Below are 16,715 nucleotides of genomic sequence, written 5' to 3'. Positions count from 1 at the left end.
TCAGAAACCTGGTTTATCAGCACACCAGGGGAGGCTCTGTCTCTCATAAGCTAAGTGACACAGAGTAAGTTTAGAAATGAATGCATAAATCAAAACATCAAATTATTAAATTACAGGGAGGAAAAAAAGCCCTCTTACACAAACTAGGATGTCAGTGTTGCCATGAGCAAGCCCTTTCACTTCAGACAGACCTGCAGCAGAAGTCAAATCGTAATAAAAGTTTGCTTTATGCACCTGTTCTCCGAAAAAGATGAATTCTCAGAATTAAATGAATCCAAAGTTCAATGAAATCCCTCTGAAATCCCTTGTGGATCTATTTCACGGTGAAGATCGTTTTGTCAGTGGGTCCAGAATACCCAAGGTCCTGGAACTACTGTTTCTGCCCCTGTAGGCATATGCCTGACTTGTCTCAGTGGCTCTCCCTTTGTTTGCTTCCTATCCTTCAACTTTTCCTTCTAGGCATGTCATTGCATTCAGTCTAACTTTTTTAGGTGAATGTGGCTGGCCTCTGAGGCATTCCTTTTACCTATCTATTCCTATTGTGTGTAGATTGTGTGTTTTTCATATCAAAGAATAATCATAAGTCTTTTACTTATGGTAAAAGGAGTTCTAAGTCGGGGAGGATGGTGTCCTCAGTCGTAATTGTAAGTACTGGTAACATCATCAAACTAACAGAGACACTGGGAATTCTATAGACAGTGTACCTGAATCTTTTGTAAGGTTATTTGAGAGCATTTTGTGGAATTCTTGAAGGCTTGAAGGACAGGGAGGAAATTCTTACCAGAGCCTAGAAAAAGGGATCGCTGTTATGTAGTAGAGGAAATTTTAGCAACACTGTTGCCTGCTAAATTGTAGGAAATAGAAAATACTCTAACAAACTGGTTCTTTTGGTTGATATTTCCAGGTAGAATGTTGAACTTTCATTTGACTGATTTTTTTTTTTTAAATGAAGCCTGGTAAGATAGAGAGAGATGAAATTAAAAGGACTATTCAATTTTTTAAAGCAGAATTTATAGGAAATATAAAGAATCTAGGATCTTTGGGCTCAAAAGTAAAGCTGTTTTTCATTCTGAGCCTCTCCAGATGGTTAAAAGATTCTGAAACTAAGGAATTGCTTTAAGGCAAAGGTTAAATCCAGGGTGCAGCTGTAAGACTCTTTTTCAAGACTGTAGAAATATTTGATTGTTCTCCCTAGACCCTCTTAGCTTGATAAAAGGGCTTCTAATATTTTAAGGACATTTTCAAAAAACCTTCTGAGTCTCAGCTCAAGATGGAAAGTGTCTGTTGGTGTGGCTTTTTAAAGGGGTGCTTATATAATTTGATATATAAGAATCTTTCAAGTTTTTAGAGAATTATGTTGGCAGAAGCATTATCTGTTTGGACTGAAACAGCATTAAGTATCAACACAACAGCTTTCAATGTTTTTTTGGCAAAAATGTATATTTACACCTTAAAAATTGAATGCAATATTTTAAATAAAATGATGTGAAGAAAAATGTGAAGTTATGTTATAATCAAAATTGGTAGAAGATCAGAATCATATGTAGCTATTTTAAAAACCTTGCCTAGTATCAACAAAGGGAGTGTGCATCTGAATATTGCTGGAATTAAGAGGTACCACAGTGTTATACCTAGTTTGAGCCATGCTTTGTCATTGTGTTCATGACTGATACCCATTTCTATGACTGCCTGTAAAGCTGAACAACTCACTGTTGCTAAATCCTCTGTCTGAAATCCTAAGAGCTCTTCCATTCTTTATTATTGACATCTTCAAAGCCAGAATCTTGCAAAAGCAACAGTTTTCAGCCTGGCATGTCTTCAAAGCCTTAGAATTCAGCCGCAAATTTCCAGATTCATTTCCTTCATACACTGTGCTTCTACTTTGAAGGAATGCTTTGCTTCACCTTGTTGATGAACCCTAAAGCCCCGTTATGGAATAGAAGCAACAATGAAGGCCCGAGGGAGTATCCAGCCAACTACTGGTCGTAGGCGCCTAAAAGAATAAATGGCTCATGTAGATACCAAGTGTAACATTACCTTTAAACTTAATGGTGGCATGATGAGAAAGAAGTCTTTCTTTTTTATTATTTTTATTATTTTATTTATTTTATTTTTTTTAAACATTTATTTAGTTTTGAGAGAGAGAGAGAGAGAGAGAACAGGGGAGGGGTAGAGAGAGAACGAGACACAGAATCTGAAGCAGGTTCCAGGCTCTGAGCTTTCAGCACAGAGCCCGACGTGGGACTCAAACTCGTGAACCACGGGATCATGACCTGAGCCAAAGCCGGATGCTTAACCGACTGAGCCACCCAGGTGCCCCTGAGAAGACTTTCTTTTAAAACACAGATCTTATAATACCATATAAAGAAATTTACAAATGTAAACTGGTTTACTGAGAACTGCTCTATTTTGCAATTTCTTTTTTCATCCTGAAGTATGGATGGTCCTCCTTGAGAATTTACCAATGCCTTCCTCTTCTGGAGTCTTTACAGCAGCACCAGCATAGAGAATACCCTTTCCATTCCTTTGAATGCACTAGTTGCCTGAAATTGCCTTATACCATCCAATTCCTTCGCACTGTCACCTTTGGCCCCTGTGACAGTAATAAATGTGTTTTTCCCTTCTTAAATGTCTTTAAGGTTTAAGTCTCCATTTAACAGTTAACTAAAACAAAACTGCCTGCTTTTAATTGTAATTTTAAAATTTCCTTAGCTATTGGTATATATTTGTTGTGCTCTATGGTAAACATAATGTTTATCATTGTGCATGCAAACTACATGTGCTATTACATTTAAAAGCAACTGATAGTTGGCAACTGTATTGACTGGTGATTAAAATGCTATTTTTTAAGGATTGTAAATACTAACATGATTGTTTGTTACTTGTATTTGGCATTTTATTTTACTTTAAATACATGTTAGGAATTTGGGGATTGATGTGTAACATATTTCATTTTTCCTAGTTAAAAATAGGCTCCCGTTTAGCATTTTCTTACCGACTATCAGATTTTCAGGGATGGCTTATTAAAATTAAGTAGGATAAACCTGCATTGCTATTCCTGTAATTTCTGTGGACAGGTTTATGTTGTTTCTGATCCTCTCATATTTTGAATTGGAAATTTTAAATAATTTGTGATTATTTTGTTCTTGTCCAACCATTGTAGATTGGATATGCTAAGCCTGGAGATACCCTAATCATGAGAGCTGTATTTGGTCCTAGGAAAGATCCTGGACTTTGAATAGGATAGGGTAACTGCATGGAACTTTAGGTTGTCCCTTTTGTGAAGGGGAAGGTATGTTTATCCGTGGAAAGAAGAATGTGCCCAGAAATTTGAGTGACTAGAGGCATAGAAATATGGCAGACACTGCTCATTGTTCTCAGTATCTGTTTTTTTCCATTTTGCTCAGCAATAAAACCCTAAATGTTACCTGGGCATTTGTCCAACCAATTAAAATAAAAAAAAAGCCCCATTTCCCAGCTTTCCTTGAAACTTAGTATGGCCATGTGACTAAGCTTTGGCCAACGGGATATAAGTAGTAGTTTGTATAGATCTTCTGGGAAGGTTTTTTAAAGAGAAGAAGTAGGTCTTCTCTTCCTCTTTTGACTTCCTGGCTGGCATGTGGATGTCATCTTATAAGTTGGGCTGGAAAGCATAGTTAACAGTTGGTAAAGCAACCCGTCAGGAGTCTGGGATCACTGATGGTTATGGAGCCATCCTCCTAGCCTAGGGACTGCTAATGTTTACCTGAACTGAGAGAAACTTTTATCTTTTTACCCCTGCTATTTTGGGCTTTTCATCAATGAGCACTCCTCTCTTGTTGACTTTAAACAACTATCTTATTTTATCTTCTTGCCTATTTTTTATTCCCCCCCCCTAGAATGCAAATAGTTTCATGAAAATAGAACCCCCCCTTTTTAGTAATATGCTATAATTTTTATGCTATAATTTTATAGTAATAACTATGCAATGTGGCTATTTTTGTGAGGATGAGGAGTTTGATCTTAAAAATAATGTTCCAGGTGAGGTTCATTTATACAGAAATTTCCATCATGGCTGATATTCAAAATATCTTTAGTGTTGTAAGACTCACATGGTAAACAAAACTATACTTATTCAGTACTGTATACGGAATGGTAAACAAAAAGGCAGTCATAACAGCTATTCCTTTTAAGAAGATATGCAGGTAATGGGAATGAACACTGGGGTATGACCGTAAGTTGATGACACAGTTAGCACAACTTAATTGGCATTCCTTTTGGGAGTGAGGGGTTAAACTCATCACAAAAAAGTGCTTTCAATGCATGGTGTTATATCCATCCTGTCATGTCATCAAAACAGACTTGCCAAGGAAGGTGAGGTGTATGAATGCTGGAGAGTTACAGAACTGTAATCAAGTGCAAGTATAAATAATACTAAGTAAAGTTTACCATCTGACAGGTGAAAACTACTCTCAATACAATTAACTTACACTTTGCAGTATTCTAAATTATTCACATTGACAATCACATTCATTGTAGCACTTGCTGCAAGGAAGGCATATATAACCAGTTGTTTTGGCTAAAATATGATGGGATGGCATTCCTTGGGTTCTATGTAAAAGTAACAGTATGAAACATTCTAACAGCAATCACTGATAGGCTGCTTAAATGAATGCTATTTCTTTCATTCATTGTTTTGGAAGGGCCCATTGAGAAGGGCAAGAAACAGAACAAAACCTCATACTATGCCGGTTGACTGAGCTGGAGAAGTGGAAGTTCCCTAACATCTAGATGGTATTTGTCATTTTATAAGGGGTTTCCTTCAAGTGGGACCACTATGTTGCCTTTGTTTCTCTCCAAGTGAGGAATACTCCTTAATATTATCCAAGCCGTTTACTTGCAACTCAAGTTTAATATCTGTAAATTTCTTTTTAATGGCATCTTTAGAGATAGCATATATCATCTCGTGTTATAAAGTGCACTTTCAGGACCCCAGAATTTAAATACTAGGTCTTCTTTCTTAGACTCTTGTTTTGAATGTGCATTATACAAAGCAAATTGGCAATCATTCAGAGACAGCAACTTCACAAAAGATGTGTAGGGGTCCTCTACAATATCACTAGTGTCACCCACCAACATCTGCTTTGCTTTCTCTAACAGTGATTTCTTTTGCCATCGCATAAACGGAAGAGAACGAGTTTCTTTCTTTTTTCTGATCTCGTGTAGATTTCCTTACTTTCATATCATTAACAACTTTGCTGACATTGTTGTTCATTTGTAACTCCAGAAACCCCAATACCAGGGGCTGCAGCAGGAGCTCAGGCTCAGACTCCGTGGGAGTGGGAGGAGGAGCGGGTCAAAACCTGGTCTCTCCTGTTCACATCTGAATCAAGGAGAGTTTACAACAGTGCCAGGAAAATAGTATGTGCTCAGTAAAGCTTTGTAGAATGAATGAAGGCTTGATTAGAACGGGAGTCCTCTAAAGGCAGTATGCTCCTGCTTTAAGAAGCTATAGAATTTAGGATTCCAAGGAACCTGGGTTATTATAGATGAGGAAACTGACATTTTAGAGGGGTTATATGATTTATAGGTCACACAGGTCCCTTGTTCTGCCAATTGATGGCCAAGCTCTCTCTTGGGTATGAGTTCTAAGACCACTGTCCCCTCTACTCTGTCCACCATTTGGCCGATGATTGTCATGTGCGCTGCAGAAAGAACCGCTCAGTGGCTCAGTGGACAGAATGATCTACTGCCCTTTTCCCACACAGGAAGTGTACAAACTTTGCTAATAGATTTTTCAAACTTCTCAGACACCACAGAATAGAAAGCCCAGCAACGAGGAGCAGCGCGGTCTCAACCACCAGGCAGCCTTAGCCATTTATTAATTGGTAGTCTAGGGAAGGGAAGGTGGCAGTTCTGAGGAGGAAGGCTGTCCAGACTCGTGGCAACCGTCTTCCTCCACCAGCTAGCTCCCAACAAAGACATTTTATCCCTTTCTTCCACTGCCCTCCGTTCTACTTGGCAGGCCTTTGAAGAGGGCAGAGACGAGTACAGTGTGACCCAAGTAACCTACCAGGGCTCTTCCGACGCAGACGTCGCGGGCCAGCTAGGGGCTGACGTGGGCAGTCGGGAGACAGGCGCGTCCCCGAGTCGCGCTCTCACGCTTTCCGCTCTCCGCACGGCCCGGGGTTCCGAGGGCCGGGCGCGCGCACGCTCCGCCTCTCCCCGCCTCCCCGGTGCGCGCCCCGCCCCCTCGAGCTGCGATACGCCGAGCGCTTAACATCCGAGGACTTTGGCCCAGAGTAACCCTGCTCGCGTGACCTTTCCCCTCTATTCTGCACCTCCAGCAGCCAGCCCGGAGAGTCGGCTGCGGTCGGGCGCGCGCTCGGCTACCTCTTGCCCAGCTGCCTCCCGAGCTTCGGCTCGCCCCCTTGCTGCCCGTCCGCACGGCTTTCCGTCATGGCGGCTCTCAGCAAGTCCATCCCTCATAACTGCTACGAGATCGGTCACACTTGGCACCCTTCCTGTGGGGTCTCCTTCGTGCAGATCACCGGGGGCGCCCTGGAGGAGTCCCTGAAGATTTACGCCCCACTGTACTTGGTGAGATCCGTCAGCCCCTCCCCCACGGCGAGTTTAGTGTGGAGGGTGGGCCGTGGGACGCAGTCGTGCTTCCCAGCGGCCTGGGCGACTCGTTCTGTGTCGGGCTCTCATTCGGAGGGGCCAGAGTGTTTTGGGGGTTGTGGGTGGGATGGGGGAGGTCGCAAGGGGACGGATATCCCAAATGCTACACTCGGCGGGAAAAGGGGGAGGGGAACTTGATGTTGAGCTGTCATCCGAATGCCTGTTGATGGGAAGAGGATGGGCTCCCAACTTTAAAATTAAGTTAGGACACTTAAAATTGTGACTTAAGGGAACTGCAGTAATTTTTCTTTCTCTCGCCTTCTGATGGAGAGGAGTTTGTAGGTCAGCGAGACGTTGAGAAATGGCCCTCAGTCTTTTCTCATCTAATTCCCTCTCTAACCCTCATCCCCCTTTTTAAAGGGCATATTTGACAGCAAATCCCTGCGGGCTCAGATCTTGTCTCAGTTTGGGGTGACAGTATTGTGGCTTGATCGTTTTGCAAATGTTCTTGCAGGTTCACAGAGTAGACTCTGGTTGAGATTTTGGGTGCCAATTTAAAGGATGGTTCTCGACAGGATCAGTGAAGGTGATTAAAAGATCTGACTTTAGGTCACCCAAGCAATTTAAGTTTGGAGTTTTTAGTAGAGAATATTTGTAAATACATATATGTACCACTGAGAACTGTTAAAACAAGTTTGTGCTTAAATGTTTTCACCAGCATCTTTTTTTCCAATAACCTTGTTCTTGATATTAGAGATGTATTACTTTGGCTATCAAAGTTCATCCTCTCATTTTCTTGCCCAGTAGAGTATGTGTCTTAAGAAGGCAGAGATCATATATTTTGTATGTTTCCTAAGAGTTTTATTGTATATTCAGTGGATGATCAGTTTTTACCTCTCATTGAGTAATAATTTGGATTTATAGCCTAATATTTTTGAAAGTGTGTTAGGGCCATATCTGTGGTACTTCTTGAAAAGTCTGATTGTTTCTTACAGAGATAACAAAGAATATGGTAACTTTCTCTGGGCTTGCAGAAGTCAGTTTCACTTTTTATCATATAGACCCAGACATTAATATGTGTTAAGACACTGCCCCCTCTCCCATCATGTGAAAATGAAAATGAGAGTTTCTGATTTAGTAGGTCTGGGTGGGGACTGAGATTCCTCATTTCTAACAGACTCCCAGGTAATATTGATGCTGTTGGATTAAGAGTCACACTTTGAATATTGTCTCTTTAGTGTCCTGTTAGGATGGTGGTTTGTATTTAGAATTAGCACAGTACTTCTGTAAGTGCTTAATAAATGTCTGAATGAGTACAGATGTGAATTAATGAACTCATGAATAGGTCAGGAGTAAGGAGATATTTGGCAGGCCTAAGGCAGTGCAAAAGAATGTTAGTTATTACCACACACTCAGAACAAGTGGTACCCCTTTCCACACAATACACACATATATACACACAAACAACACAACAGCACGAAACAGTTGTTGAACTATTTTAACTGTAGGCCACCACTAAGATGAATGAAAGCTAGTGCCCACCATAATTTAGAATACAAATTTAGAATGCATAGTTGGCCATTTAGGGGGATGGATTCTATGTTGTTCAGGTTTTTAGGTGCCTTCTTTAAGGAAAACCTGCTCACTTAACTCACTCAGGTGGTTCTAAGACCCTAAGACTGACTGACTTTTTCTTTCTTTCTTCTTTCTTTCTTTCTTTCTTTCTTTCTTTCTTTCTTTCTTTCTCTTTCTCTTTTCTTTCTCTTTTCTTTCTTTCTTTCCTTCCTTCCTTCTTCCTTCCTTCTTTCTTCTTTCTTTCTTTTTCTTTCTTTTCTTTTCCTTCCTTCCTTCCTTCCTTCCTATCTTCCTTCCTTTCTTCTTCTTCTTCTTCTTCTCCTTCTTTTCTTTCTTTCTTTCTTTCTTTCTTTCTTTCTTTCTTTCTTTCTTTCTTTCTTTCAAGAGCAGGGAAGGGGCAGATGGAGAGGAAGAGAGAGAATCTTCGGCAGGCTCCACACCTAGCATGGAGCCCCGGGCTAGATCTCATGACTATGGGATCTTGATCTGAGCTAAAATCAAGAGTTGCTTAAGTGACTGAGCCACTCAGGCACCCCTAACACCATTTTTCTTTCTTTCTTTTTTTTAATGTTTATTTATTTTTGAGAGGGAGAGAAGAGCTTGAGTGGGGGAGGGGCAGAGAGAGAGGGAGACACAGAATCCAAAGCAGGCTCCAGGCTCTGAGCTGTCAGCACAGAGCCTGACATGGGGTTCAAACTCACGAGCTGTGGGATTGTGAGCTGAGCTGAAGTTGGACACTTAACCAACTGAACCATCAGGTGCCCCTAAGACTATTCTTAATTATGCTTTTACCAGGTGATTTCTTCAGGACCTCCAGATTGGGATACTGGCATTTACAGGTAGCTGACTCCAGAGTACAACTCTTTGCACTTTTGGAAGGAATAATTTACAAACCTCCCTTTTCACTGACCTTTAGATGTTTATACTGTTCTTCAGGGTACAAATATGTTTACATAATGTTTATTCATTGTGAGCCATGTTATCTAACCTATTATCAGTTCATCACCTCTAGACTGAATAAACATTTAAAAAGAGTTGGAATTGTTAGAAATAAACAACTTATGGGCAGAATCTAGTTAGTTGTGAAAGACCTGGAAACCACCGACTGCAGAAATCAGTTGGTTAATGTGGACTTAGGTCTTTTTTTTTTTTTTTTAATGTTCTTACACAGTTTTATTTTATGGAAAAAATAATAATTCTACAACACTTCCAAAGTTTGATTCCACTTCCAAGAAGCTGTTCCGATTTCTGTATTTTAGTGTGGCTTAGAGGCAGAATCCTGGACCCTGGATCAGATTGCCCATGTTAGAATTGTAGCTCACTACTTGCTAGCTGGGTAACCTCAGACAAATTACCTAACCACTCTAAGCCTCAATTTCTGTGTCTGCAGTATTGGAGAAATGGTAAATTTTAACTTGGGAGGTCTTTGTGAAGATTAAATGTGGCATAATATGTAAAGTGCTTCTGGCACAGAGTGTGGTCTGAGTTTGTAAAGGCAGTGGGTGAGCGGGTTTGCTAGAGAAAACGAGACCAGCAAAGGAGACCAGCAGTGAGACTTTTCAAAGTTCTTGATAATACACCATTTGTTTCTGCTTTTACTTAAAAAAAGAAAAAAAAGACACTGAAGTCATGAAGTGCCTGAGATATGTTTGGATTATTTGACCTTTGGAGATCTTGGAATTTGTCTTTTTTTTGGTGTGAGGCCTGGCTTAGGGGGTAGGGGTAAGGGACTCACTTTATCTTTCTATTCAATAAGTATATAATAATTTTTACACAATTTGTTATTACATCTTTAGAGATTTAACAGTCATTTGGTCCTTTTTTTTTTTTAAATAAGCAATTGAATTATGACTTTTCCTATTCATTAACATGACATTTTGAGCTTGTTGAAACTTGTGTCTAATATGTGATTTATTTGATTGATCTCTGTTGAGTACAAATTGTCCTTCCAGCACATCATTTTTAGTTGAAAGTTGAAGCGTTACATTATACTAAACACTCCTCAACTCACCCTTTCCTGTAGCAGCTGTCTCAGTATAGCTGGCCAAATCTGGTTTACTATTGTTTGTCTCTTTAGTTATCATTGATCAGGGATAAAAATTAATAAGTATTGGAATATAGGATCTAAATAACTATGATCCATTATTGTTCATGTTTCTGAGTCAGTAGGTTCTTATTAAAACAGTTGTTTGGTTGTTGAAAAAAAACTTAAAACAGTGTTCAAATCCTTAATATGTATTTTTCAATGTAGGCATTATTTACTTTTGCATTGTTGCTAAAAAATTCTTTTTATGTCAAAGGGAGTAGTCCTCTATCTGGGAATACATTTGGTAGAGAGAGGAACCTACCTGGAGGAGTGAGAGGGCCAGAACCATACTGGTAATCCCTGTGATAACAGAATTTTCATCAGAATGCCTTCATATCCAACTCTAATTGATTCACTGTGATGCAGATTATTTTGAATAACCAGACCTCTTATTTACTACTTAGAAAATTATATTTGTCATAAACTTTGGACTCTAAAATTTTTTTTTAATTATTTACTGATAAATATTGATTAAAAATATATACTAATGAAGGGGATACTGAGGTTTGATGATTAGTTTTTATAATATCTGAACCAAGACTATTGGTATTTGGAATATTTACCCCCTATTCACTTACCAGTTATTTATTGAGTCTGCTATTTGCAGCGTGCTGTTACAGCAGCTGTGTGCCATGTGGTATGGTAAAGAATAAAAAAAAATGAATGGGATGTATTTCTTATATTGAGTTCATAGTCCAGGAGGGGAGGTAAGGCATGCAGTACCCTGTAACATAAATTCATTGAGATAATACTATAAGGTACAGAGCAAATGGTTTGAGAAATCAGAGGTAGATTACATTTGAATGGAAGATAAGGGGAAATTTAATGGGAAAGGTGGCATTTTACTGTCCTTGAAGGAAAAATATGATCTGGAAAGGTAGAAATAGGTGATGGATAAGGGAAAGAATGGCTTAAACTAAGACGTTCAGGTAGAATAGGATATAGTACATGTTGGGGAATGGCAGATGGAATTTGGATTTTATTTGATATAGTAGGCAATCACTAAAAGTTGCCAACAGGGGGTGGTATGCTTGAGGTTGTTCAGAAAGCTTAATCTGGCAGTGGTTTATAGAATTATTCGATTAGATTTAGTAACTCACTTTTAAAGTAGGGGAAAAAATTAAATGATGCTATATAATTATAAGCCTTGTTTATTGGGATTTGTAGAAGGTAGTGCCTTGGAGAAAGTATTTTCAGTGAAATAGGGTGGATTGCTTTGGGGCATTTTGAATTCTAGCTACTAGTGTAATTTATGAGTGGAGAATGACCTGGAGGCATTGGGAAATGTGGAGTTGCTATTCTAGAGAGAAGATGGGGCTAGAGATTTAGGTTAAGATGTCATAAGAATATAGATGAGAGTTGAAGTTATGGTAGGTCAATAAGGAAGAGAGATCCTTAGGCCAATAAGGGAGAGAGTTTAGAAAGAGAAGATAATCCGAAGAATGTTTGTTTTTGGAGTAGAGGAAAAAATATGAAAGAAGCAGTCAGAGGTATGAAGAGGTTAAAAAGAGAATGTTGCAGAAAAATCTTGAGCAGGGAGTTTTGGGAGGTGTTAAAAAGTGGGAAGAGCGTGGGCTTGAATCTCAGTGCTGCCACATATTAGCTTAGTGACCTTGAGCAAGGTTCTTAACATATTTGAACCTCAATATTCTTATAAAAAAATGGGGTAAAATATCTATCTCATATTTTTTAGAAATATAAATCAGTACTTGTTATTCTTCTGCTCAGAACTCTCCATTGGTTTTCCAACTCGATTAATGTGCAAGGTTTACCATAGCCTAGAGTCGTACGTGACCTCACTGTTGCTTGTTTGATTACATATCATACCATTTCCCCCTTTTGTTTATTTACCTCCACCAAGATACAGTTTCATGATTTATTTTATATTTTTGAACCTGAGTTTTATTATTTAGAATAGAGAGCTCTTGATTTCTGAGGAATATGTTAAATTGGACAACAGAGTGTCAAAAAATGAACATTTCTAAGGAGTAAACTAATACAAGGTGGCTTCCTCTTTTTATGAGTTTTGACTTTGAGAGGAAGAAATCTTGCCTTACATTTGTGCATAAGCAATATACATATAAGTAATTTCTTTTATTGACTATGACAAGACAACCTGGATTAAAAGACTGAAGCACAGACTTATATCTCATTAATCTATGTTGGTAAGCTGTGATAGTGATAAAAAAATGTGGTAGGACTTTGATGATAGATTTATAATCTGTTCATCAAATGTTAATTGACTATCTACCAGGTACTGTGTTAGGTGATAATTAGGGAAGGGGAGTTAATTGAAGTGACTGCTTAACAAAAAGCTAAATAAAAAGGTTTTGGAGAGTTTTTTCAAAACATATTGGTACAATTTCTTGCAATATGTGTATAGTATGATGTTGTGAAAATGTTTATATCCCTGAGACTGTACTAGCCACATAGTAATGCATAATATTAGTTGATGCTTTTGATGATTAGGGGCCTTAAACTATTTCATCATAATGTAGTATCATGTTAAAGATTTGTTTGAATCTCTGTTGATACAAGGTCAAGCTTTAAAATTGTCTGTTGGTTTATCATTAATCTTAGCTTTTTTTTTTCTATTAATTGATCTTCTCTTAAAGAGTGTTGTCATTTGAATTTTTTAATGTTTTTCTTCATGTTTAATATGTCTGTTTCATCTTGGGAAACTAAGAGTATAGTTAAAGTGTATTCCTTAATGAGGCTGATTTATTGGTGAATTAAATTAGTATTGTCAATTGGTATTACAAACTGTATATGGTACTCTCTTTCCTCATTATTATACCTGAGGAGAATCAATAATTGAAGTGAATGAAAGAAGATTTTAAGTAATTTAGCTTTTAGCTGCATTGGAAAATATTCAGTAAAATGAACTTACATGTGAAAAGAAGTGTGAAAGGAAGGAAGAATGCTAGATCAAGTATCTAGCTAGCTCAAGAATGCTAGCTCAAATATATTTGAGCAGTTTCTGAATTCTTAAATTCAGAATTCTGAATTTACAGTGTTTTCAACTTACTACCATTTATTTTGTATAGTCTTTTGACTTACTACATGTGTCGGGTTGCACTGGTTTATTGATTCTAGCTCTATCTTGGCAGTGTGGATTGCGATTAATCCATTTTGGGAGTTGCCTTAGAGATACCCTTGTATCTTTTGGCAGTGGTGGAAGAAGGCCTGTTCCCATCATTAGCGATTTCTAAACCTTGAAGAAAGTAGACATGGGACCATTTTTTTTCAGACCTGTGTCTCAGAAACTCTCACATTAATCAGGATCAGAGTGAATTTCAGAGTGTGCTCATAGTTCCATTTGGAGCCCATGGAGTGTTAATGTAACTGTATTTACTGAAACTTATTTCCTCCCACTCTCCTACCTTTGTTTCATTCTTCACGTATTACAGATTGCCTACAATGAGTCAGAAATACAGTGGTGGGGGAACAAGATGTACTTGGACATTACAGTTAAGGGGAAAGATAAACTTGAATAGGCAAGAAAATTATTTAGACTGTGGTAAGTGCTGTTAAGAGGTACAGGGGGTTACTAGAGGGTGTTACAAGAGGACCCATTCTAGTATGGTAGGTTTGGGAGGGCTTACCCAATAAAGAGACACAGTGAATATATGAATATATATTAAGTACATATATATTAGGTTTACCACTTATGGCACAAAACCCAAATTTTACCCTGAGGAAATTGAGAGAAAAAGAAGCAATTACTTTATAGAGAGTATTTAATGATTTCTTAAATCCAATATCCTGGCCAGGATTTTGATTTCTTTCCTTTTGACTTTGGCTCTTGTTTAAACTTGAAACCAAAGGCAGTTATAAGGTATCTCAGACCGTACATAACACCTTGATTACTAGATTTGCTGAAATTGAACCTCCTTTCGTATAAAATGTATATTTTAAATCAAAGTAGTCAGGAGTTTTCAGTTACAAAGGATTACAAATGTCTGTTACAAATGTTAGAAAAGCTGTTTTAACCTGTTTGTCTTCACTCATCTAAAGGTAAATCAAGGATGTTTAAGACAAAATTATGGGATCTAGGAAGTTAAGCATCTTTTTAAAGCTTTCTTCTTCTGTGCTCTTTTCTTTTTTTCTCATAGTTAAATTAGTGGTTAAGTTTCTTTTCTGGTTCAGGTAGATGATTAGGGTTATCCCCATTAAAAAATAATAAGAGGTGTTAGATCTATCACATAGTTGCTAATTATTAGGCTTCAGTATGAGTGAGTTTTAGCAAATATATCAGTACAAGTGCAGTTTTGGAGAATGGCTTTGTTTTCTGTTAATGGAATTTTGTATATCAACCAATAATGAAGCAGTTTGGTATTTTTCAGTCTGCATGATCCCCTGATATCTGTGATTTCTTGCTGAAGTTGTCCCTATTTTTCTGGCTTGAACTCTTTAATTCTATTTTAAGGATTCAATTCAGTATACCCAATATTATTGGAGAGATTGGAATATATGGGCATACTTTGTTTTTCATCTGAATAAAGTTCTTCAATAAGAAGTGTATTATTAGAAGTTTTCTTCATTAATTAAGGTATTTCATATTAGAGTCCATGATATTTGTGCTTAAGTATCTAGAAGATGGCAGGGTATGAAAAATGTTTTGGTTTAAGATTACAGTATTAGGTGGAAGTAACAGGTGTATATTCTCAGTAGGTGGAGAACAGGTGTGTGTTCTTAAGACTCCCTACCCCTACATTACCAAAAATACTAATATTACTTGATTTGGAACATGGGTATAATTTACATAAGGCTCAATCTGAACCTTGTTCTTGATCATATTTTGTCTCAATATTATATTTAAAGTATACTTTCAAGTTTGTCTTTATTTAAATTTTTTTTTAAAGTTTATTTTGAGAGAGAGAGAGAGAGGAAGCGAGGGAGGGGCAGAGGAGAGGGAGATAATCTCAAGCAGGCTCCATGTGAAGCTGATGCAGGGCTGGATCCCATAACCAAGGGATCATGACCTGAGATGAAATCAAGAGATGCTCAACCCACTGAGCCACCCAGGAGCCCCTGTAGTTTATAGTTTTAACCCTAAAAGCAAAGATGTTGGGGGCGGAGCACTGGGGTGGCAGAGTCAGTTAAGTGTTCGATTTTTGATCTCAGCTCAGGTCGTGGTCTTGCAGTTCATGGGTTTGAGCCCCACGTTGGACTCTGCGCTGACAGCCTGGAGCCTGCTTGGGATTCTCTCTCTCCCTCTCTCTCTGCCTCCTCCCTGCTTCTGCATACTCTCTCTCTAAGTAAATAAACTTTAAAAAATATATTTGAAAAAAAATGGAAGATGTTAGAAGCAATTTAAATGTAGTGTATTTGTTGGGGTTTTCCAGAGACATAGAACCAAAAGGGATATGTATGTGTGTATGTAATCACACACACACACGCACACACACACACACACACAAACACACCACACACACAAAGAGACTTATTAAAAGGAATTGGCTCACACAGTTATGGAGGCCGAGAAGTCCCAAGATCTATAGTTGGAAGTTGGAGACACAGGAGAGCCAGTGGTATAAGTTCCAGTCTGAAAGCCCTCAGGCTTAATAAGACCCAAGAGGAGGGGATGTTTCATTCTGAGTCTAAAGCAGGGATAAGACTAATGTCCCAGCTTGAAGGCAGGCAGGCAAGGGAATTTCCTTTACTCAGCTGCTTTGTTTTTGTCAGGTCTTCAATTCATTGGATGAGACCCATCCACCTTAGGAAGGGCAATCTGCTTTACTTAGTCTACTGAAAATGTTAATCTTCACTAGAAACACCCTCACAGACACACCCAGAATAATGTTTGATCAAATAAATGTCTGGGCATCCTGTGGTCCAGTCACATTGACACATAATTAGCTAGCACATGCAGCATAAATTTATTTGTTACAGTAAAGTAATTCTACCTCCTTTATTATGCTAAATATTTTAAAAAATGAGGTCTTATTATTTTTTAATTTTTCTTAAGGTTTATTTATTTTGAGAAAAAGAGCAAGAGCAAAGGGAGGGGCAGAGAGAGAGGGAGACACAGAATCCAAAGTAGGCTCCAGGCTCTAAGCTGTCAGCACAGAGCCCAACACAGGGCTTGAACTCACGATCCATGAAATCATGACCTGAGGTGAAATTGGACACTTAACTGACTGAGCCACCCAAAATGAGTCTTTCTTATTTCTTTCTTTCTTTCTTTCTTTCTTTCTTTCTTTCTTTCTTTCTTTCTTTCTTTCTTTCTTATCTATCTATTTATTTAAATGTTTATTTTTGAGAGAGAGAGGGAGACAGAGCACAAGTGGGGAGGGGCAGAGAGAGAGAGGCAGAAACAGAATCCAAAGCAGGCTCCAGGCTCTGAGCAGTCAGCATAACTTGAAGTGGGGCTCGAACTCACCAACTATGAGATCATGACCTGAGCCAATGTCGGATGCTTAACTGTCTGAGCCACCCAGGCATCCTGTGG

General features: G+C 38.5%; 1 protein-coding gene and 1 pseudogene across 2 annotated transcripts in view; one reads left to right on the top strand and one right to left on the bottom strand.

Moving 5' to 3' along the window:
- Positions 1-4,547: 4,547 nt before the first annotated feature.
- Positions 4,548-5,433, bottom strand: LOC122483239 (annotated as a pseudogene).
- Positions 5,434-6,211: 778 nt separating this feature from the next.
- TMEM135 (transmembrane protein 135) overlaps positions 6,212-16,715 on the top strand; it is a 341,678-nt gene continuing 331,174 nt past the window's right edge. For both annotated transcript variants that reach the window (XM_043579982.1, XM_043579981.1), the window contains exon 1: positions 6,212-6,579. In XM_043579982.1, coding sequence (XP_043435917.1) covers positions 6,439-6,579 — 141 coding nt within the window. In that variant the 5' untranslated portion in view covers positions 6,212-6,438. The remainder of the gene's footprint in view (positions 6,580-16,715) is intronic.

This window comes from Prionailurus bengalensis, chromosome D1 (genome assembly GCF_016509475.1).
Source record: "Prionailurus bengalensis isolate Pbe53 chromosome D1, Fcat_Pben_1.1_paternal_pri, whole genome shotgun sequence".
NCBI classification, from domain to species: Eukaryota; Metazoa; Chordata; class Mammalia; order Carnivora; family Felidae; genus Prionailurus; species Prionailurus bengalensis.
Note: the sequence above shows the minus strand (reverse complement) of the source record. Positions and strands in the feature narration are given on the sequence as shown.